We start from the raw sequence: 25,097 nt of genomic DNA, 5'->3' as shown, positions 1-25,097 counted from the left end.
GGGTACAGGACCGGAGAGCTGGAGGAGCACAGGACCGGAGGCTGTAACGGTAGAGAAGCACAAGATGTAGCACTGCAGATAACCGAGACGGAGAGGGGAAAAGCAAGAGGCAGGACTGAGGAGGGAAAGCCCTAGGGAGACTGGGAGGGCAGAGTACAGGAGAGACAGACAGAGAACCAGCAGGCAGTGGAACAGGCAGAATCAAGGCGCTAGCAAGCACGGACAGAGGAAGAGAAAGGGCCTGAGGACGCAGAGAGCACTGCAGCAGACAGCGTCACCGCATAAGACAATCAGGCGTCTTACCTGAGCAGGCGCCGGGCATAAGTAGCGGTGGGCGCCGCCATGTTGGGGGCGGGGCCAGCGCGTCACCTTACACAGGAGGCCGCGCGCTGTGTGCTCGTGCCTGACGCCGAGGGAGCCAGAGGCCGGGCGAGGGGAGGCGCCGAGAAGCAGGAGCGCGCCGGGCAAAGCGCGCAGAGAGGTAAGTAGAAGGAGCGGGAGCCTGTGCCATGACATTGCGTTTCAATATTCAATCATTCTGCACAGATTAATGCTTTTTAGAATACTTTTATGGCAGTCACGTGACTATTAGATATGCTGATTGTCGTGAAACCTCCACCAGGGGGAGCTGGTGAGGAAAGAGAGGTTATACACTAAGAGCAGCAACCCTGAGCAACAGCACAGGTGCCACAGGTAACAAGAGAGAATAGTCAGACGAACCGAGTCAGAAACTAACAGGAGCAGACGTACCAGAAGGAGCAGCAATACACGTAGTCAAAATACCAAAGCCAAGAGTCAGAAAGCCAGAACATGAGCACGGGGTCCAAATCGTGAGACGAAATACGTGGTCGGGGTACAAGCCAGGGAGTCAGATGCCAGAGAGGGAACGTAACAGCAGAGACGAATACCAAGAGACGGGGTCAGAAATCAGTCCGGGTCATACACGTGAATATCAGTCAAAGGCAGGAGGATCACCAGGGTACAAGGGTCAGCGGCTCTAAACTGCAAGCTTGAGCTATCACTAACACTGGTCAGCAGGCTGTGAGGGATTTAAATAGCCCAGCTAGCTCCAGAACGAGGCTGAGGAGATTAACCCCCGCATGACCAGTCCGGAGTGAAGACAGCAGAAGATAAACTCCGACTGGACCATGACAGTACCCCCCTCTCAATGGGGGGCCACTGGACCCCCAGGCTTCCCTGGATGACGAGCGTGAAAGGCCCGGACCAACCGATCCGCATGGACCGAACGCGCCGGCACCCATGACCGATCCTCAGGACCGTATCCTTTCCAATGGACCAAGTACTGAAGTGAACGACGGAGCATACGAGAATCCACCACCTGTTCCACCTCGTACTCGGTCTGCCCATCTACCATAACAGGAGGCGGGTGCGAGGGAGACTCGTCAGAGGAAGGCACCGAGGGCTTCAGAAGAGCTTTGTGGAACACATTAAGAATCCGTAATGACGGAGGCAACCGCAGGCGAAAGACCACAGGATTAATCACCTCTAAAATCTCATACGGACCAATAAACTTGGGACCCAACTTAGCAGAGGGAATTCTCAGCCTTATGTTTTTGGTGGATAACCATACCTTATCCCCCACCTGATAAGCCGGCCCCACCGAGCGTCGTTTATCTGCGAAAAACTTATATTTGCCCTGAGCCTCCCCAATGTTTCTCTGAACTTCCCTCCAAACCTCCTCCAACCGCAAAAAGGCTGAATCAGCCCCTGGACATTCCGAATCTAGTCTGGAGAATTCACCAAAATGAGGGTGAAACCCGTAGTTGCAGAAGAAAGGAGAAGTACCAGTAGACTGATTGACACGATTATTGAAGGCGAATTCCGCCATAGGTATCATAGAGCACCAATCATCCTGTCTGGATGTGACAAGACACCGCAGGATCTGCTCTAAAGACTGATTGGTCCTTTCAGTCTGACCATTGGTCTCGGGATGGTAGGCCGATGAAAAGGTCAGACTGATGCCCAGCCTTTTACAAAAAGCTCTCCAGAATTTTGACACGAATTGCACCCCTCTATCAGACACCACACTGACAGGCACACCATGCAACCGAATCACATGCTCAATGAACAGCCCAGATAGAGTCTCAGCATTAGGAAGGCCCGATAAGGGTACAAAATGTGCTTGTTTGCTGAACCTATCCACAACTACCCAGATCACGGTTTTGCCATTAGAGGGTGGGAGATCGGTGATAAAATCCATGGACAGGTGAGTCCACGGTCTATCCGGAATTGGCAGTGGCACCAATTCCCCGGCCGGCCGGTTGTGGGAGGCTTTCGCGCGGGCACAAGTTTCACAGGAGGACACAAAACCAGTGACGTCAGAAGTCAACGAGGGCCACCAGAACAGCCTAGTGATGGCTTTACGAGTGGCCGAGATTCCTGGATGCCCACTCAGAGCTGAGTCGTGGAACTCCCGAAGCACTCTTAACCGATACTGGACAGGCACAAAGAGCTTATTTTCAGGTATGGACGGGGGAGCAAGAGATTGGGCCTCATGAATCTCCTGCTCCAATCTCTGGGACACCAAAGCCACCACCACCCCGCGCTGAAGAATGGAGGAAGGAGGCTCCGGAGGCGATACCGGATCTAGGCTGCGAGACAAGGCATCCACCTTCACATTCTTGGAACCTGGTCTGAAAGTGATGGAAAACTGAAATCGGGAAAAAAAAGTGACCACCTTGCCTGTCTCGGAGTCAGACGTTTGGCGGATTCGATGTAAGACAGATTCTTGTGATCTGTAATGACAGTGATACGATGGACAGCCCCCTCCAAAAAATGCCTCCATTCTTCAAAAGCCAATTTAATGGCCAACAACTCTCGGTTACCCACATCATAATTCCTTTCAGCAGAGGAAAATTTTTTAGAAAAGAAGGCACAGGGTCTTAAGTTAGTTAATGTGGTGGGCCCCTGGGACAACACAGCCCCCACTCCCACCTCAGAGGCATCCACTTCTACGATGAATGGTTTAGACAAGTCAGGTTGCACCAGTACCGGAGCAGTCATGAAACGTTCTTTTAACAAAGAAAACGCCGCCACAGCTGGAGCAGACCAGTTTTTAAGATCTGCTCCCTTTTGGGTGAGATCAGTGAGGGGTTTGACCACTTGAGAGAACCCCTTGATGAATTTTCTATAATAATTGGCGAAACCCAGAAATCGCTGAAGACCCTTGAGATCTCTGGGTTGCACCCAATCCACAATGGCCTGTACCTTCCTAGGGTCCATACGAAACCCCTCAGCGGACAGGATGACCCCTAGAAAGGACACTTCTTGAGTAAAAAATGAACACTTCTCCAATTTGGCAAAGAGTGAGTTCTCCCTGAGCCTCTGGAGAACCGCATGAAGATGACCCATATGACTTTGTCTATCAGAAGAATATATAAGTATATCGTCAAGATAAACAACTACAAAACGTCCAATAAAATCAGAAAAAACATGGTTAATGAAATTCTGGAATACCGCTGGTGCGGTAGTCAAACCGAAGGGCATAACCAAATTTTCAAACAGACCCTCAGAGGTGAGAAATGCAGTTTTCCATTCATCCCCCTCCCGCATACGGATGAGATTGTATGCTCCCCTGAGGTCCAACTTAGAGAACCACCTGGCCCCCGACAATTGATTGTACAAATCAGGTATCAGTGGGAGAGGGTAGGCGTTTCTTATGGTTATTTTATTCAGTTCTCGAAAATCGAGGCATGGGCGTAAACCACCATCCTTCTTTTTTACAAAAAAGAACCCCGCTGCCACGGGAGAGACAGATGGCCGTATATGCCCTTTACGGAGGCTTTCAGAGATATACTCCTTCATAGCAGCCCGCTCAGGGCCGGAGAGATTGTACAGCCGGGCTTTGGGCAATTTGGCACCGGGAACAAGATCCACGGCACAATCGAATGGGCGGTGTGGTGGTAGAACCTCAGCCACCTTTTCGGAGAACACATCCTTAAAACCCTTTAGGTACTCCGGAATACCCTCCAGGTTGACGGATGACATAGACACAGTAGCAAGACAATTTTCAGAACACCCAGGTCCCCATTTAACAATATCCCGGGACCCCCAGTCAATAACTGGGTTATGCCGTTGCAACCAGGGAAACCCTAACACCAGGCCAGCAGGGAGGTTATCCAAAACAAAGCATGACATGCGCTCCTGGTGTAGGGCCCCCACCCTGAGGGTAAATTCTTTAGAACTGAAATGGAGACCATCCTTAGTGAGTGGTGTAGAATCAATAGCCACAATTTTTAAGGGAGTCCCCAACCTAACTGTCCCTAATCTACAGCGAGCCACCAGCTTAGAGTCAATCAGGTTCAGAGATGACCCACAGTCTACAAAAGTCGAAGTATGGAAAAAGCCATTCTCAACACCAAGTTCCACCTTTAGCAGTACTCTTGAAAAGGAAGAAAAAGGTACCTGAGAGTCTGGGTGACCTCCACGATTATCACCCAGACTCAGCCGCTTGTTAGTCGGAGGACAGGAGGGGCAGTCTTTTTTCCAATGTCCAGGATCTCCGCAGTAAAAACACAATTTTCCATCACGTCGCCGTCTCCTCTCTTTCTCCTGGGGGTTGGTGGCTCCCACCTCCATAGGTTCAGATGGAAGCAAAACATCAGGGTTAGCAGGGAAAATCGGAACCCCTCGCTGAGTAACACCTCTCTCCCGCAGTCTCCGATCCATACGGATAGCCTGAGTCATAGCCTCCTCCAATGAACTGGGAGGTGGATGGAGAGCCAGAGCGTCCTTCAAGCAATCTGACAGTCCCTTCCTGAACAGACATCTCAGTGCAGAGTCGTCCCAGGACACCTCAGTGGACCATCGACGGAATTCGGAGCTGTACCATTCGGCTGAGTGCTTCCCTTGCCCCAGACCCAAAATAGTGTCCTCTGCCACCCTAACACGGTCCGGTTCGTCATAGATAAGTCCTAGGGCCTCAAAGAACCTATCTACCGACATCCGTTCAGGGGCAGTAGGGGGCAATGAAAAAGCCCAGGATTGGGGACCCTCCCTAAGTAAGGAGATAACAATCCCCACCCGCTGAGTCTCATCCCCAGACGATCGGGGTCTAAGAGAAAACCATAATTTACAACTCTCCTTGAATATATGAAATTTCTCTTTTTCGCCAGAAAATGTGTCAGGAAGTTTAACTGAGGGTTCAGGAGAGTGCAAAATAACATCTACAGAGTCACCTGGTGGACAAACAATATGAGAGGTGTTTCCCTGCATGGTCTTAATAGTCTCAGTCAGTTCTTTCTGTAAGAGGGTCTGAGACATGACAAGGGACTGATGATTCACAGAAAAGTCCTGCGCCATCTGCGTCAAACTGGACACTTGATCTGCCAAGTTATGCAGCAGATCCATGGCCAAAGAAAAAAAAATGCAAAATCCCGTTTAAATGTGAGGTTAGTGATAATGTCATGAAACCTCCACCAGGGGGAGCTGGTGAGGGAAGAGAGGTTATACACTAAGGCTGTGTGCACACGCTGCGGATTAGGTGCGGATTCATCCGCGCGGATTTTGTAAAATCCGCAGGTGAAACCGCAGGTCAAAAAACCTGCGGTTTTACCTGCGGATTGCTCTGCGGTTTTGCCCTGCGGTTTATCATCTCCTCAATAGAGGAGATGGCAAACCGCAGGAGAATCCGCAGAAAGAATTGACATGTCAATTCTTTCTGCGGATTGAAAACCGCAGATAATCCGCGCGGAAAATTCCGCACCGTCTGCACTGCGGTTTTTGATTCCCATAGGGAATCATGGTACTGTACACCGCAGCAGAAACTGCTGCGGGTCCGCAGCGGCCAAAACCGCTGCGGAACCGCAGCAAAATCCGCAGCGTGTGCACACAGCCTTAGAGCAGCAACCCTGAGCAACAGCACAGGTGCCACAGGTAACAAGAGAGAATAGTCAGACGAACCGAGTCAGAAACTAACAGGAGCAGACGTACCAGAAGGAGCAGCAATACACGTAGTCAAAATACCAAAGCCAAGAGTCAGAAAGCCAGAACATGAGCACGGGGTCCAAATCGTGAGACGAAATACGTGGTCGGGGTACAAGCCAGGGAGTCAGATGCCAGAGACGGAACGTAACAGCAGAGATGAATACCAAGAGACGGGGTCAGAAATCAGTCCGGGTCATACACGTGAATATCAGTCAAAGGCAGGAGGATCACCAGGGTACAAGGGTCAGCGGCTCTAAACTGCAAGCTTGAGCTATCACTAACACTGGTCAGCAGGCTGTGAGGGATTTAAATAGCCCAGCTAGCTCCAGAACGAGGCTGAGGAGATTAACCCCCGCATGACCAGTCCGGAGTGAAGACAGCAGAAGATAAACTCCGGACTGGACCATGACAGTGATCATGTGACCAGCCAAGTGATCAGTGGCATACCATTGGTAGGAGGAGGATGTACTGTCCTGTCTTACCAACGCTCCTGGAAGCTCCAAGGAAAAGGAGAGACCTTCCGGATTGAATCAAAGTGAATCAATTTGCAGTACCCAGTCCAGTGGCCACATCATTAATCTCTGGTCTCTGGACAGGAGCCCTGAAAGTCGCCTCCTACTTTCCGGCTTCTGCACCTCTTCCCTTCATTAGTCAACCTGGCGGATGTCATCATTGTGGCTTGACTAACATGTGACATCTCGCCATACTGGCTAATCAAAGAATGAGCAGCCGATGTCGAAAAGTAAAGAAGGCAGGGAGCTTCTGTCCAGCGAACACAGATTAGAGACGTGTCTGATTGACCAGGTCCTGAGAATCGATTTGACCTCACTATACTCCTGGACTTCTGGAAGACGCAGTCAACTTTCTGGGTCCACTGAAACGGTCTGAAACCTCCAAATATTTGGCTATTCCTTGAGGTTTTTTAGAGAGAAAGGGAACAAGAAAGGAGAAGTGGGAATGGCTGTGAACAAGCCTAGGTGATGGGTATGAAGAGCCATCTGTAACGGGGTCGTCTGTGCTGTAATACCTCTTACATTACCACCCCGTTTCTCAGGAGGTTCACTCTGCTTTTCCTCACTTCTGAATGAAGGACGCTGGTTCGAAAGGCTTTGTAACATGGGAACATATAAAAGATCACTGCTACTCCATGTATTTCCAGTGTGACAACATTTTACTCATCGGTCTCAGAATATATATACATACAGAGGGCAGGACAATCAATGTGTGTCGTGCCAGTAGATAACAGGCTCCAATTAAGACGCCAGACATACATTACAATAGCCGTGGGATTTACAAAGGTGGGGGGAGGTCAGAAGTGGGATATCTTGTTTACCTCTGCCCAGGGGGTCGCAGCCAGTCGGTTGCTGCATTAAGGGCATACATCTCATATTCGGTGTGCTGGGGGGTTTTGTAACACGGCTCCCCCTTTTCAGCGACGCGATCGGCATACACAGTCTGATCCTTAACAGATCGGCTTGGGGATGACCGAAGTCTATGGGGTTGGTACAAGTTCCGTTTGTCGACTTACTCCATCGGCATTACCATTTTGTTTGCCGGGTCTGTAGTGGATGGTGAAGTCTAGAGGTTGTAGGGCTAAACTCCACCGCAATAATCTGGCGTCTCCAGAGATCCGATTAAGCCACACTAGGGGATTATGGTCCATTAGGAGGGAAATCTGTCGTCCATACAAATATGGTTGTAACTTCTTGAGTGCCCATACTACTGCCAGGCACTCCTTCTTGATGGCCGCATAGCTTACTTCGCGGGGCAATAGTTTCCGACTCAGGTAAGCTACTGGGTGGTCTTGACCGTCCGGCCCGTCTTGGCTCATCACTGCCCCCAATCCAAACATAGAAGCGTCTGTGTGAACAAGGAAACGTTTAGTTGGATCGGGTGCGGCCAAAACCGGGGTATTTGTGAGGGCGCCCTTTAGCTGGCGGAAGGCTTTCTCACATTCGGGGGTCCAGGTTACCTGGCGGGGGAGGATCTTATGGGTCAGATCAGTGAGGGGCTTGGCTACGCTGCTGTAATTGGGGACAAATTTCCTATAATACCCTGCTGTCCCTAGAAACGCCATGACCTGGGTTTTAGTGTGTGGGGTGGGCCATTTGGCTATGGCCTCAATCTAGGCTGGTTGTGGTCGCTGTTTCCCACTTCCCACCCAATGTCCTAAATACTGAACCTCTGCTTTGCCCACGTGACGCTTGTTGGAGTTCAAGGTGATTCCGGCCTTGTGGATCCTGTCCAATACTGTCTCGAGGTGATGAAGATGCTCATCCCATGTCGCGCTGTAGATGGCGATGTCATCCAGGTAGGCATAAGCATAGTCCTGGAGACCACCCAGAAGCTGGTCAGCCAGCCTCTGGAAGGTCGCAGGGGCATTCTTCATCCCGAATGGCATAACTCGAAACTGGAATAAGCCGAACGGGGTGACAAATGCAGACTTGGGAATAGCATCAGGACTTAGGGGGGATCTGCCAATAGCCTTTGCATAGATCGATGGTGGTCAAATACTTTGCCCCCGCCAGCCGGTCTAACATCTCATCCACACGCGGCATTGGATACGCATCGGTCACCGTTTTCTCATTTAGCTTGCGATAGTCTACACAAAAGCTGGGTAGTCCCATCCTTCTTGGGCACTAACACTACGGGGGATGCCCAGGGACTATCTGACTCTTCAATGACCCCTAAACGCAACATTTCTTGTATCTCTTGTCGCATCCCTTCTCATACAGACTCAGGAACGCGGAAGGGGGGTTGTCTCAGGGGGGTCTGATCCTGGGTCTCAACCTTGAGTTGTGCCAGGCGGGTGTACCCCGGTCTCTCTGAAAACATCCTCTGTCGCTGCCTCAACAACGCCTCCGCCTGCTGTCTCTCCCGGGGCCCTAGGTTTTCTCCCAAGTATACCTGGTCCCATGTTTTAGACTGAGTCCTCTCCCCTAAGACATCAGGCAAGGGGAGTCCTGCTAAATCCTCTGCTTCGGGTGCACAGATGGCCACTACCTCTTCAGGGCGCTCCCGGTAGGGCTTCAGCATATTCACGTGGAACATGCGGATAACACTGGGGTCGTCACAATCGGCGACATTGTAGGTGGTGTCGGCTATTTTCCCCACTACCTGGTAGGGCCCCTGCCATGCAGCTTTGAACTTGTTCTGCCTAGTTGGTTCTAATACCAGGACATTCTGTCCTATCTCAACGGTGCGTTCTCTGGCCCTCCGATCGTACCATACGCGCTGGCGCCGTTGGGCGGCCTGCATGTTCCCACGTACAGCCCGAGTCAGCTCCTGTAGGCGGTCCCGGAATTCCAGCACATAGGGCACAATAGGTATCCCTTCTATGGTTCCCTCCCCTTCCCAGTGTTCTCGCACTAAGTCTAGGGGTCCCCTTACCCGCCTCCTGTATAACAGTTCAAATGGGGAGAACCCCGTGGATTCTTGGGGCACCTCCCGAAAACAGGAGGTGTGGCAAGAATTTCTCCCAGTCCCTGTAGGTCCTGGTAAAAGTCCCAATGAGTTGTTTTAATGTTCCGTTAAAATGTTCACCCACCCCTTTGGTTTGCGGGTGGTACAGGGCGCTTCTAATAGACTTTACGCTGCACAGCTTCCACAGTTGGTTGATCACCTCTGCTGTAAACTGGGTACCCTGTTCCGAGATAACCTCCCGGGGAAATCCAACCCGTGAGAAAACCTGGAGCAGGGCAGCCGCCACTGTCTCTGCCAGTATGTTAGGTAATGCAACCACCTCTGGATACCGTGTGACATAATCTACCACTGTCAATATATACTTTTTCCCTGACAGACTGGGTTTGGCTAACGGCCCTATCAGATCGACCGCTACTCGGCTAAATGGCTCCTCCACAATGGGGAGGGGGTGTAGTTTGGCCTTGCAGTGATCTCCCCTCTTGCCCATGCGCTGGCAACTGTCACAGGTCTGGCAGTACTGACGAACATCATAGGTTACCCCCATCCAAAAGAAGTTTTGTGTCAGACGATGTCTGGTGCGACTGACGCCGAGGTGCACGGCCAAGGGTATGTCATGAGAGATTCGCAGTAGCTCCTGCCTATACTTCTTGGGAACTACCAGCTGTCGTTTTATAGTGGGGCTTGTCCCTGTGTGGCCCTGCTCTGTAACCCGGTGAGGAGTCCCTGATGACATACAAACTGTTCCCCTTCCAGTACTCCTCTCCCCTCCTGTGCCTTCCCACGATACCCCTGTAATGAGGGATCCTCAATACCTCCCTTTTAAACTCAGCTGGGGTGGCCCAAAAAATTTGTCTGGCTATGGGGATACATGTAGGGCTGGGGTGTCTTACCTGGGCCTCCTCTGAGTGTGATTCCGCATCCGCAGCTCGAGCTGGTCTCCGGGTGGTCAAAGGATAGGTCTCAGCCAGAGGGGCGACCGAGAATGCAGACAACATGGGCCCCAAGTCATTTCCCAGCAAGACGTCCGCAGGCAAATCCTCCATCAGGCCGACCTCAACAAGACCATGCCTGACTCCCCAGTTCAGGTGAATCCTGGCAGTGGGCCGTTGATGTATGGCTCCCTCTGCTACACGGACGGCCACTGTCTGGTCCGTCTTCTCTTGGTCCCGGACGAGATGAGGCTTCACAAGAGTCAAAGTTGCTCCGGAATCTCTTAGTCCCTGCATACAATTCCCATTAATCCACACCGCCTGTCGATGCTGTTGTCGATTATCTGCCCGGGCTGCCTGCACGGAGTCTACTTCATGCAGCACTTCCTCCATCTCTTTCATCCCCGGATTAGTAATAGCCCCCAATGCCGGGTCAGCTTCACCCTGGTAGTAGTGTACAGCGGCCCGGTTGACGGTAGCTGTTCCTCCCTTTGGCCACTGGGTACGCTGTCTTTGCAGGTGGCCCAGCTGATGGCAGGTGTGGCATCGCACCCCTGGGGGACTCTGGTAAGCCGGGGTTTTAGCTGGTCCCCCGACAATCTTCTGTGGTTTAGGGGCCTCCAGACCCATGGGAGGGCCCCTAGTGGCAGTCTTTGATCCTGACAACTGAGACCTCCTGGCATCATGATGTTCATCGGCCAGACGAGCGGCCTCCTCAAAAGTCATTGGCCATCTGTCCTGAAGCCATTCTTGTGTCTCGGGGTTTAGTCCAGTAAAGAATCACTAACAAGAAGAGCTGGAGGACATCCTCCTTAGTGGTTGCTTGGCTCCCTTGTACCCACTGTAGCAGTGACCGCCGTAGTTTACAGGCCCATTCAGCGTGGGCATCTGTTAACTGTTTTATAAGTCCGCGGAACTTTTGGCGGTATGCCTCTGGTGTCAGCGCATACCGGGCCAAGATCACTTCTATGACCCGCTCATAGTCCATACAGTTCTCATCAGGTACCGTGCGATAGGCATCCGCTGCCCGGCCTGTCAGCTTGCTGGCCAGAACCTGAACCCAATCCTCCGGCTTCACTTGATGAAGGGCACACTGCCGCTCAAAGTCCTGCAGAAAGCCATCAATGTCTTCCTCTGCCTCCCCGAACTGTCGAAAGGCATTATACTGGATTTTTTTTGTGGCTTACTGCTGACGGTACCTGGGCGGAGGCCAGAGCTCCCCCTGCTCGCTGACTCTCCTCTCTCCGCTCTGCCATCTCCATCTTGGCTAGCTCTATCTTGGCTAGCTCTACTTTGGTCCGCTCTGCCATCTCCATCTTGGCTAGCTCTATCCTGGTCCGCTCTGCCATCTTTTCCTTCAGATCAGTACGCACATCAGCCATCACCTCTCGTAAGATCTCTACTGAAGGGTTTGGGCCATAGAACGCCTGTTTGCTCTTTACCTCCCTCTTGAATTCAGTCTCTTCCACGTTCACATTGGGGGGCGCTGCACTGTCGTGTTCCATGATGGCTGCTATCAAATCCGCTTTTGTTTTGTTGCTGGCCATTAATCCCCGAGCTTCCACCAGGTTTTTTAACATATTCCTCTTTAACTTCTGGTAGTTGTTTTCCATTCAGTCCTTTACTCCTATAGACGGGGTATAATATCCCGCTGCTGCCACCAGTGTAACGGGGTCTTCTGTGCTGTAATACCTCTTACATTACCACCCCGTTTCTCAGGAGGTTCACTCTGCTTTTCCTCACTTCTGAATGAAGGACGCTGGTTCGAAAGGCTTTGTAACATGGGAACATATAAAATATCACTGCTACTCCATGTATTTCCAGTGTGACAACATTTTACTCATCGGTCTCAGAATATATACATACAGAGGGCAGGACAATCAATGTGTGTCATGCCAGTAGATAACAGGCTCCAATAAAGACGCCAGACGTACATTACAATAGCCGTGGGATTTACAAAGGTGGGGGGAAGTCAGAAGTGGGGGATATCTTGTTTACCTCTGCCCAGGGGGTCGCAGCCAGTCGGTTACTGCATTAAGGGCATACATCTCCTATTTAGTGTGCTGGGGGGGTTTTGTAACAGCATCCATGATTTTTTTTTAAGTTGAAGAAACCTACACAGATTATTTTGACTGTAATCATCATAATTTTACAGTTTACAATGAATGTAGAGGTCTCATATCAGAATTATGGGCTGTAGACATGGATCGCTTATAATCATAATGATTTGTTATGGTTTTCCAATGTGTCTATAAAAGATATTTCTGTCCATGATTTCTTGATAAGCTGTTCAGAAAAAATAAAAGTCAAGTTGGCAACCCTGGAGCATTGCCAAAAGTTGACAAGTCAGACATTAGAAACACCCCAATAGTGACTCTGGTACAGTGAGACAATATAGCAAATAAAAGTCTCAAAAAACACCATAAAAAATAAATCAAATGAAAAAGGAAGCAAAAGAAAATGTTATATGTGCACATACACACCATAACCATATTTCTGCATGTTTGTGTGTATACACACACATATATATATATATATGTATATATATATTCCTATATACCCGAGTATAAGCCGACCCGAGTATAAGCCAAGGCACCTAATTTTACAATGAAAAACTGGGAAAACATATTGACTTGAGTATAAGCCAGGTATGCATTGTCCTCCCATCCCTGTCCGCATGGCTTCTTATCACTGTCCTGGTATGCATGGCTCCTTATCCCAACCCTTGCATGCATGGCCCCCCATGAGAAAAGCATAAAAAAAGATATCCTAATTGCCTTCCCAGCATGCCCTCGCAGCATGTTCTTCCAGCAGCTCCTGCAGCCGAGTGATCACGTTTCCCACTCATTAAGGTAATGAATATTCACCTCTCTCCACTCAGCGGGACATGTGATCGCTCGGTCCGCAGAAGTGGTTGGAAGCCGGAACAACATGCTTCGAGGGCGCGCAGGGCAGGTAAGTAGGAATTCTTTTTTTTAAAGCTGTTGGGTGGTGGCGGCTGCGGCTGGAACTGTGCGTGCTATAAGAGAAATAAGTAATCATTGCCAGTGCAGTGAATATTTGTTTCTCTTTAGCAGCGGGCACAGTTACAGCCGCTGGCTCCTGCCTCCTGTGACCAGCTGATTCGCCGCTCCCCCTCCGGCTTCTGTGACAATGACTCATGTATAAGCCGAGGGGGGGGGGGGTGTTTATCTTCAGCATGAAAAGATGTGCTGAAAAACTTGGCTTATACACGAGTATACGCAGTATATATATTGTGTATCATCAAATCTAAACTAAGATCCTGCGCAGAACCCTCAAACTCCCAGGCCTCTGGTAGAGGACCCGAGAATGAGAAAAGACAAAAAAGACCACCCCCATTGGGGGGTGAGAAGGAAGTTTGCTTTTTTTATACAGCAGCAATTAAATGTTTTGTTGTTTTTATTTTTGTTAAAGTGTGATTCCTTCTGTCTGGTTGTTGTGATGCCATTTTCCTTGTGATGAACTGAAAGTTCATGAAGTTGTGATCACGTTAGACCGCAATTTAATCCAAAATGCTTTAGAATACAGGTATGGTCATTTAACATCTCTGAACTATAAGATGCAGACACATATCTACAATGATTTTTTTTGTGTGCTTTATCTCATAGTCCAACAATATGGCAACTTATTCATGGAACAAAAAGTGCTATTTTTGTGATTCCTAAGAGCATCTGCAGCATAAAGAGCAATACAGAATCCGAGAGCACAGGGACGGTAAAGCACAATGAGGCATAGAAGTCAGAACTTTTTGCATGTAATGTATTATTACATAAATAAGTGTTATTCTACAAAAAAAACTCTGTCGTTAGATTGGGGAAAAATGTTTTAAATTAAGATGAATGTGTGAAAATGACTTGCCTGTAAGGTGCGATCAGGAATAATGTGCTGAAGTGCTCTCCAAAAATAAGAGTAAATGAAAAAATAAAAAGCCATTGACTGGTTTGCTGGTGGGTTTCTTGAAGCAGAACATTATACATACAGGCAATTTGAGGAGAATGGAACCTATTTGCTGCAGGTGTACAGATCGCTTTAAAGAGCTCGCGAGTCACAAGCAGAGGCTGAGGATAAAAGTGTTTTGAAATGATTGTATATCCATTAAGGGGGCTTCCACTTAAAAAAAAACAGTGGTCCTCAAATGATTGCGTCTCTGTAAAATGAAGCTAGAGGGTACTCACGTTCTCTGGATCTCCGCTGCTGCATCCTTGCTTTGTATTTTTTATGCAGGGATGACATCAAGACTATACTCTGCACATCACTGCTGCTGTGGCCAATGGCTGAGTTCAGTGGCTTCTGTCGTCTACATCAGAAGAACCGCTGAGCTAGTGATTGGCTGCAGCGCCAGTGATGTGCACTGTAGTAGTCACCACTGAAGTCAAAATACAGAAGCCAGAGTAGGGGTGGAGAGAGGACGCTGGAACCCGGGAGTATCTGGCCTTGTTATTTTACAGCCTGAAATCATTTGGGGACCACTTTTTTTGAAAGTGGAAAACCCCGTTAAGGTTTATGAATTGTGCATCAAAAATAAAAATGTAGCCTCCTCAGTCAAAGCTTTTCAGCTGAGATAAAGATATGGGCTTAAAAATCACAAATAATGAAGCCCTAAAATGAAATATAAAAGGGAAGTCAATGTGAATAATAAACAGCCCTCACCCTGTGTTATGGCGCTTCTGTCATAGAGAAAAATTAAAATCCATAAAGGCATTTCCGGAGAGGGGACATATCACCCTCATATTGAACATAAAGGATTAATTATAACTGGGGAAGTGAGAAAGAGATGACACTTCAATCTCCATTGAAGTAGGACCTCCTGCAGTGATCAGGTAATTACAACATGAGATTTGCTCTTAGAGCCAGACACCAAGCTTCATATTTGTTTATTCAGGGGCAGAGCAGTACAAGTCATGAGTTTCATCTGATTAAAGCACAGGTCGCAGACCATTTGGAGCCAGTGGTCAGTGATGAATATTGGGGTTTGCATTGATCAGATATTTATGGGTGATATATTTCCAGCGTTGCAGCGAAGGGATGAACATAACACATTCGCTCACATCATCGTAATGCAATTTATAACCCCACTATCACTGTAAGGCCAGTCTAGCCCCTCTAACTTAATATCAGTCAGAAGGATGATGCTATCCATGCCATGTTTCATAGCTATAGAAAGAGAATATTGCAATAGAAAACATGACGACTATATCGACCGCCTGGGACCTCCAAGAGGCTTAGAAATCCTATAAATTGGGAATCTCATAATCTGATAAAAGACCTAGCACATCATACAACCAGCCCCCACATGACCAAGGGGAGGTATGTGGGTATAACCTTGATGTAATAAAAATGAGAGTCTGGGTGTCCATCATTGTTCATTCTGGAAGACATAGTTCATTGTGAGTGTGTTGCATTTTCCAAATCAGAGAGTTTCCCTCCATAAGATAAGAGCCAATCCTGCAACATCAGGTTTAGTACTTCTCTCCAGTTATTCATTTCTATATTATGTAATTGTATAGATCGTATTGTTTTCTTCCCATTTTGTATCATCTTTGTATATTTTTTTTTATAAACACCGGGTTAAATATATGAAATGTAATAGCTCTGATCCTCTTGCTCTGTAAATCTCACCTTTGAAGCCATAAGCTACTTGTAACGGGTGTCCAATCGGCCTGTATAAATGATTGGCGGTGGCTGCTAGTAGTTTTTTTTGTTATTGTGGAGTTGGCAGTGACCGTAAATATATATCTTTCTATATATATATATATTTTTTTACACGCTTTGGAACTAGAGGTGTATATACCATACACTCACTGTGAGTTCACCAATAACCGTCCTAACATTGCAAGGAGCCGCGGCCTCGTCCATCACTCATCAATCAATTGCGTAATTGTCATGACGATTGGAGGCAGCAGAGTTGCGGCTCCTTGACAATTTCCTTTTGTCCCCCAGGAAAGAAAGGTTTGGTGTGTGTTATCCCTGCTAAGGGATGGATGGGATAGTGTTGGGGATAACAGAATGGTGGTTGGGTCTATGACATGGGATATTAGTAGGATTTGAAGTGTAGGGGTTGGGAATAGGCCATGGGATGTTACTAGGGAACAAAGTGTGCGGTTGGGACTATTGCATAAGATTTAAATTGAGAAGTTGGTACTATAACATGGAATACTAGTTTAAGTTGAGACTATGACAGATGATAGTAGTGGTGATTATAATTCTGAGGTTGGGATATTTGTAAGGAATATAGTGTGGGCTTTGAAATGTAGCAACATATAAGTAGGGGGGTTGGAACTATGACTAGGACAAGGGATATTCGTATGGATTACAGTGTGGAGCAGTGTTTCCCAAACTCCAGTCCTCACGGACCCCACGGGTCATGTTTTCAGGATTTCTATAGAATTGCACAGATGGTGGAAGTATCATCAAGGCATCAGGAATTCTCTCTCCTGTGCAACACTATGGAAATCCTGAAAACATGACCCGTGGGGTCTGTGAGGAGTGGAGTTTGGGAAACACTGGTGTGGAGGCTTGGACTATAACATGGGACAGTAGTGATGATAATACAGTGAAATATTGAACTATGACATGCAACAGTGGTGTATATCAAAGTGTGGGCGTTAGGAAGATGACATAGAACAGTAGTGTGGATAAAGTGAAAATTTGGGCTATGACATGGACAATATTGTGGTGGTTTGGACTATGATATGGGACACTGGTGTCAAGATTGGGGCTATGACATGGGCGCTAATGTGAAGGTCGGGGCTATGACATGGGCGCTAATGTGAAGGTCAGGGCTATGAAATGAGACACTAGTGTGGAGGTTGGGGCTATGACATTGGACACTAGTGTGGGGGTTGGAGTTATGGCATAGACACTAATGTGGAGGTCAGGGCTATGAAATGAGACACTAGTGTGGAGGTTGGGGCTATGACATTGGACACTAGTGTGGGGGTTGGAGTTATGGCATAGACACTAATGTGAAGGTCAGGGCTATGAAATGAGACACTAGTGTGGAGGTTGGGGCTATGACATTGGACACTAGTGTGAAGGTCGAGGATTTACATGGACATCAGTGTGAAGGTTGGGGTTATGACATGGGACACTAGTGTGGATGTTGGTACTTTGATATTGGACAAGAGTGGGAGGTTGTGACTATTCTATGGGACAAGTGATGAGAATAATGGAGGGGAGGTAAAGACTATTACATCGGTGGGGATGACATGAGACAGCGGTGGTGATAATCAAGGAAAAGTATGGACTAAGACAAAGGACAGTGGTGAGAACAATGGAAGGGGGTTGGGACTCTGACACGAGACCAGAATATAGGACAATGGTGGTGATAATAAATTGATAGTTGAGGATGTGATATAGGACAGTGAAGGCTTATATAAGTACAAACAATGACTGGTCTAAGATGCCTATGCACTCACTTGTATCACTTCATCATCTTCTTCCAACAACCCTTCCAGCACCTCCGTAGCCAACTGAAAAATAAAAATATCAAAGGTCAGTTTTAGAAGGGACAACAGGTCATTGGGTCCTCAAGAAAGACCTCAACCAAAACCTTATGAATAACACATTCAGTCTCTGGTCTACATAAAACAACGAAGGGGAGCTTGAAATACTGTATATATGTGATGAATTATGCTGTTCTGGGTCATCAATATTTGACACAAGTCACTGTATACTGTTCTGGACATAGATTTTAATGTGTTCATATCATCCACACTGAGCGAGCACAGCCAATCCAAAAAATCCTAAAAATGTCCATAAATATTAGGAGACCACTTATTCTTATCATTCCTACATCTCCAACCCCCCAATCTTACAGGTCCAGTCCACATTCGCTGTGTATATGAGGCTGAGATTATCGGTAAGTTTTTATGAGTGACCCCAATGATCGGGTTAGGTTAATATGTCAGAAACCTCAGTGGTCTTTGAGCCGCAGTCTGAATGATAAAATAACAAGTGAAAATATCTCTGCCGGGTGAAACCTTAGCAGAACACAGGAGATCGTGCTGCTGAGTCAATATTCTTCCTACATCAGGTAATGTAAACATCATGGTATCCCAATATATTTACAGGGAAGGTACCATCTATTCATCTATATGACTGAGTTCATTTAAACCATATAATATAAATATAGCAAAACATAAGTTCTATTGTAATTTATTTGTATTTTATATTATATGATTTTTAATTCTCATTTTGGCACACGATTATGTGAGCAGCCATCTTTCCTGACTGTCTTTAACACTATTTAGCGATGCACCCTACAGCTACGTGGACCACAGGCAGCAATAGACATGTGGTCAGCAACAGACAAGATGTCACTTGATAACTTCTATAGGGAAGTCTTCTAGAAATGCTCTGTAATCTATGCAAAAGTCACCATGAAGATACGGGGAGGAGGTGAGCTGTGAGATCACCTATAGTGAATGGTGGATCCTTCTTTATCTACTGTATATAGAGGTGTTATCAGTCATTGTACAGGAGAAGGAGGTGAGCTGTGACATCACCTTTTGTGAATGGTGGATCCTTCTTTATCTACTGTATAAAGAGGTGTTATCAGTCATTGTACAGGAGGAGGTGAGCTGTGACATCACTTATGATGAATGGTGGATCCTGTGTTATCTACTGTATATAGAGGTGTTTTCAGTCATTGTACAGGAGGAGGAGGAGGTGAGCTGTGTGTGAATGTGAATATAGAGGTTGTTAGCAGTCATTATCCCGTGTGTGATGATAATGAGAACAAGGTAAAAGTAATCTCTACAAAACTCTACAAAACTAAAAGCATCAGCCTAATATCGAGTTCAGTGTCAAGAATGAAAATTGCAAGGTTTTTGATTTATTTTTTAAGATACATAAAAAATATGTAAAAATAAAATGCTTATAACCAATTTAACATAAATTTAAAATAAAAACTAAATTCAAACAACAGGTTTTTTTAATGACTCATACCCTTTAAAAGTCAGTCCACATAAACACCAGTATAACAAATACCATTTTTTGGCCTAAAAGTCTCATTACACCAGCTTGTAGTCAGAGAATCAGTGCCCCCAGAGGCCGACGTCAAAGGCCTGTCACGCAAACCACCTAAAACCGCTGTCTGCAGGTAGGTTTTCTTTTCTTCTGCATGAGACTTCCGTTTGGATTACAACCTAACGGTTTGACAAAGTTGATGCATTAACAAGCGCCAAATGGCCGTTAACAAGTCGATTGCCCCTTGCTTGCTAACACGTTCTGGCCCCATACAGCAACATGTTATTCGCAGCACATCCCATTTACACTAAAGCACCCCATACACCGTATGATAGATCTCACAGCCCCCACACAGTATGATCCCCTACACATTTCCCCCACAAATGTAGGACAACAGCAACAAAAATACTGCGTCTTGACCCAGATCTCTAGCGTGCGGCTCTAGGCTTGGCTGTGTGCAGACTGAAGTTTCGTACAGCGGGAGTCATCTAGTAACAGCGGGAGTGATCTAATAAATAATAATATTCTTTATTTTTATATAGCGCTAACATATTCCGCAGCGCTTTACAGTTTGCACACATTATCATCACTGTCCCCAATGGGGCTCACAATCTACATTCCCTATCAGTATGTCTTTGGAGTGTGGGAGGAAACCCACGCAAACACAGGGAGAACATACAAACTCCTTGCAGATGTTTTCCTTGGTGGGATTTGAACCCAGGGCTCCAGCGCTGCAAGGCTACAGTGCTAACCACTGAGCCATCGTGCTGCCCAGTCTAGTGACATCGTCGGGCCAGCTGCTCAGACGCACAGAATGAATGGTGGAGGAGGGAGACGTATTCCACGGTATCTGCATTCTGAGGGTGTAAATACCGGTGAAATTGAGACACCGGAAGGAAGGTGGCCAGGTGGTGCAAACTGGCGGTGTGCCCAAGTTTACCTTAGAGGTAAACGAATTGATATAAAAAGTTTATAGCAAAATCTAATAACTTTCCAAAATACATTGATATTTATTTGCTGAAACCGGAATATGTCTATACTTCTCCCTACGGACATTGGTATAATAGTTATATCGGGCTGGAGTTACCCTTTACATTTTGTTTCCAACCCCATGACTTTCCCCCTATTTTGTGCTTGCACATGCAAAAGGTAGACAGAACGCTGTGATGGGTGATTTATACAGCAGTAGCTATTTTTCTGTTGTTCACATTTATTATTAATATACCAGGACATCAAAAGCGGCCGAATCCCAGGATAGTTTGTATTTTTTGTTAACATTTACCAACCCAAATACCAAGAAATTTCTGACACAGCAGTAGTCCGATATCGAGAATCATTATGAAAACTGCCAGTAGGTAAGGAGCCGGAAATATGATGAATTTTGTCTACAGCCCTGGTTAATGCCAACACTGTATATGAATTAACGATGACTGTATGCAAACATTAATTGCTTCTTTTGAAGACAATTCCCCAAGACATCATTAATTTATGTGAACTCCGAGGAGCTAATCTTTACGGTACGAAGCCGGTGCCGAGATGAGCTATTATTAGCGAAGCGGGTACTATGCATTTCAAACACACTGTATCATTCTACATGAATATATCTAGTGGGAATTATTTTCCATACATATACAGTATATATGCAGCCTAAGAATTGGGGAACAAAGTTTCCTGCTGTTATTTGTTTCATAGGCGAGGGAACCACCATATAGAAACTGTAATACTGTTTGACAATATTAGTTTTCTCCTGACAGATCTCTAAAGACCAAAGAAAAAAAAAAAGACTTCAGTATATATAGTAGTAAGGGGTTACATCTGACTGGACTAGGTCCATGACAAAAAGACACTGATATTTAGGAGTATTCTAGTTAGACAGCATGAAAATAAGCAAGTTTGCAATTGACTTGCTTTTTCTATCTGCTTTTATTCTCCAGTTTTGAGCTTTTATCTTACACAGTGTAAAGTTGTCCACCCAAAAAATTATTCTCAACCAATAAAAATCTATACTTTATTAATACCTTATTAAAAAAGAAACTTAACGTACTCCAGGTCAGAACAACAGTCATAAAAGAATATAGTGGCCGAATTTAAAGATAGTCCTATGTATACTCACCACCTTATAATAATATGCGTTAGTCTGTAGTGCACAGTTGGTTCCCATAGAGCTCGGCCACCAGAGCCTGGGAGTGTGCACAGTAATTACATTGCAGAAGAGGGCTTAACTCCTAACATACCAGCCATCTCTCTCTAGTCTAATGATATCTATACAGCAAATAGCTGCTCAGCTCCATCACCCAGCATCACTGCTCTCACTGTCCAAAGCTGTGCACTTGCTCAAATGCCTGTTATTTCTATTTGCAATTACAACTATAGCAGTGTACACTCCAGAACAATCCACTGATAGCTGCACTTGTGCTGAGCTTTATAGTTCTACCAATACAGCTTTACTAGTCTCAAGGAGGAGAGCCCATTGTCCCTGAAACCAGGAAGGGAAATAGACTGCAGATTTGAGAGCTGCTCAAGAGACAACTTGAGAATAACCCTTTAAGTTACCACTGATGAGACACATTCTTGCTAGGTTGTTAATCAAATCAATCAATGCAACTTCATCTCCATCCCACTCCTTTCCTCTCCTCATTTTACTATTACTGAAGATTATGGAATAGAGTAATCAAGACTGATGTTTAGTCCGCTGGATTAAAATTGGCCAAATTCATAAAGTGAAACTGAGAACCAAAATGTATGTGGTGATTTTATCGATAGTGCCAATCTTTTTTTAAGTTTGATCTTAATGAATTTGGCGCATCTTTCAGATTCCGTGCACCAGCTTCAACTCTGGTCAACAAATGGACCGCATTTCTCTAGCCATTTATACCCCCTTTGTGGAGTAAGTTACTATTTGTTGGCCGGGCCCCCTCCTCTCTATGCGATGCCTAAACGTTAAAAAGTTATCATTGCAGCGTAAAATACGTCAAAAGTCACAACATTTGTGCACGAGTTTGGGAAAAATTTTGTGACATTTCAAACAGCTTTTTGACAAATTTCTGCTGCAAACTATCTGATGATTTGTTGCAAAAATGTTTTGTAGCTGAGAATATGCAGAACATTTATCACTAGTCTACAGAAAGGGAGTCAGACACAACAGGCTTCAGTAGACATTTTTACATAAAGAAGTTTACGGACTTCTTACACAGTGAGAGATTATTGCCGACTCCATGAGGTCATCAGCGAACGAACACTGATATCATATCTCATAAGAGAAACTTTCCTATTAAGTTCTGTTTTTATTATTTAATGTTGTTTCATCAGCTTCTCTCTCCATCATGTAGTGTAAGCTCTTATGGTCAGTGGGGTCCTCTCTCCTGTAGAGTGTAAGCTCTTATGTTTAGTGGGGTCCTCTCTCTCTCTCTCTCCTGTAGAGTGTAAGCTCTTATGGTCAGCAGGGTCCCCTCTCTCTCTCCTGTAGAGTGTAAGCTCTTATGGTCAGTGGGGTCCTCTCTCTCTGCAGTAGAGTGTAAGCTGTTATGGTCAGCGGGGTCATCTCTCTCCTGTAGAGTGTAAGCTCTTATGGTCAGTGGGGTCCTCTCATTCCTGTAGAGTGTAAGCTCTTATGGTCAGTGGGGTCCTCTCTCTCCTGTAGAGTGTAAGCTCTTATGGTCAGTGGGGTCCTCTCTGCAGTAGAGTGTAAGCTGTTATGGTCAGCGGGGTCATCTCTCTCCTGTAGAGTGTAAGCTCTTATGGTCAGCGGGGTCCTCTCTCTCCTGTAGAGTGTAAGCTCTTATGGTCAGCGGGGTCCTCTCTCTCCTGTAGAGTGTAAGCTCTGATGGTCAGTGGGGTCCTCTCTCTCCTGTAGAGTTTAAGCTTTTATGGTCAGTGGGGTCTTCTCTCTCCTGTAGAGTGTAAGCTCTTATGGTCAGCGGGGTCCTCTCTCTCCTGTAGAGTGTAAGCTCTTATGGTCAGTGGGGTCCTCTCTCTCCTGTAGAGTGTAAGCTCTTATGGTCAGCGTGGTCCTCTCTCTCCTGTAGAGTGTAAGCTCTTATGGTCAGCGGGGTCCTCTCTCTCCTGTAGAGTGTAAGCTCTTATGGTCAGTGGGGTCCTCTCTCTCCTGTAGAGTGTAAGCTCTTATGGTCAGCGGGGTCCTCTCTCTCCTGTAGAGTGTAAGCTCTTATGGTCAGCGGGGTCCTCTCTCTCCTGTAGATTGTAAACTCTTATGGTCAGCAGGGTCCCCTCTCTTTGCTATAGAGTGTAAGCTCTTATGGTCAGCGGGGTCCTCTTTCCTGTACAGTGTAAGCTCTTATGGTCAGTGGGGTCCTCTCTCCCCTGTAGAGTGTAAGCTCTTATGGTCTGCGGGGTCCTCTCTCTCCTGTAGAGTGTAAGCTCTTATGGTCAGCGGGGTTATCTCTCTCCTGTAGGGTGTAAGCTCTTATGGTCAGCGGGATTCTCTCTCTCTCCTGTAGAGTGTAAGCTCTTATGGTTAGCGGGGACCTCTCTCTCCTGTAGAGTGTAAGCTCTTATGGTCAGTGGGGTCCTCTCTCTCTGCAGTAGAGTGTAAGCTGTTATGGTCAGTGGGGTCATCTCTCTCTCCTGTAGAGTGTAAGTTCTTATGGTCAGTGGGGTCCTCTCCTGTAGGGTGTAAGCTCTTATGGTCAGCGGGGTCCTCTCTCTCCTGTAGAGTGTAAGCTCTTATGGTCAGCGGGGTCCTCTCTCTCCTGTAGAGTGTAAGCTCTTATGGTCAGCGGGGACCTCTCTCTCCTGTAGAGTGTAAGCTCTTATGGTCAGTGGGGTCCTCTCTCTCTGCAGTAGAGTGTAAGCTGTTATGGTCAGTGGGGTCATCTCTCTCTCCTGTAGAGTTTAAGCTTTTATGGTCAGTGGGGTCCTCTCTCTCCTGTAGAGTGTAAGCTCTTATGGTCAGCGAGGTACTCTCTCTCCTGTAGAGTGTAAGCTCTTATGGTCAGTGGGGTCCTCTCTCTCCTGTAGAGTGTAAGCTCTTATGGTCAGCAGGGTCCCCTCTCTCTGCTACAGAGTGTAAGCTCTTATGGTCAGCGGGGTCCTCTCTCTCCTGTAGAGTGTAAGCTCTTATGGTCAGTGGGGTCCTCTCTCTCCTGTAGAGTGTAAGCTCTTATGGTCAGCGGGGTCCTCTCTCTCCTGTAGAGTGTAAGCTCTTATGGTCAGCGGGGTCCTCTCTCTCCTGTAGAGTGTAAACTCTTATGGTCAGCAGGGTCCCCTCTCTTTGCTATAGAGTGTAAGCTCTTATGGTCAGTGGGGTCCTCTCTCTCCTGTAGAGTGTAAGCTCTTATGGTCAGTGGGGTCCTCTCTCCCCTGTAGAGTGTAAGCTCTTATGGTCAGCGGGGTCCTCTCTCTCCTGTAGAGTGTAAGCTCTTATGGTCAGCAGGGTTCTCTCTCTTCTGTAGAGTGTAAGCTCTTATGGTCAGCGGGGTTCTCTCTCTCTCCTGTAGAGTGTAAGCTCTTATGGTCAGCGGGGACCTCTCTCTCCTGTAGAGTGTAAGCTCTTATGGTCAGTGAGGTCCTCTCTCTCCTGTAGAGTGTAAGCTCTAATGGTCAGCGTGGTCCTCTCTCTAATGTAGAGTGTAAGCTCTTATGGTCAGTGGGGTCCTCTCTCTCCTGTAGAGTGTAAGCTCTTATGGTCAGCGGGGTCCTCTCTCTCCTGTAGAGTGTAAGTTCTTATGGTCGGCGGGGACCTCTCTCTCCTGTAGAGTGTAAGCTCTTATGGTCAGTGGGGTCCTCTCTCTCCTGTAGAGTGTAAGCTCTTATGGTCAGCGGGGTCCTCTCTCTCCTGTAGAGTGTAAG

At 46.9% G+C, this 25,097-nt stretch overlaps 1 protein-coding gene across 1 annotated transcript in view; it reads right to left on the bottom strand.

Annotated features, from left to right (window-relative positions):
- Nucleotides 1–25,097, bottom strand: part of LOC141095705 (uncharacterized) — a 510,166-nt gene that overhangs the window by 70,384 nt on the left and 414,685 nt on the right. The window contains 1 exon segment of the mRNA XM_073581947.1: nt 17,738–17,791. Within this exon segment, the coding sequence (XP_073438048.1) occupies nt 17,738–17,791 (54 nt within the window).

Source organism: Dendrobates tinctorius, unplaced genomic scaffold (genome assembly GCF_039654945.1).
Source record: "Dendrobates tinctorius isolate UK_male_01 unplaced genomic scaffold, ASM3965494v1 ptg000070l, whole genome shotgun sequence".
NCBI classification, from domain to species: Eukaryota; Metazoa; Chordata; class Amphibia; order Anura; family Dendrobatidae; genus Dendrobates; species Dendrobates tinctorius.
The sequence above is the reverse complement of the archived record's forward strand: the minus strand, read 5'-3'. Positions and strand labels throughout refer to the sequence as shown.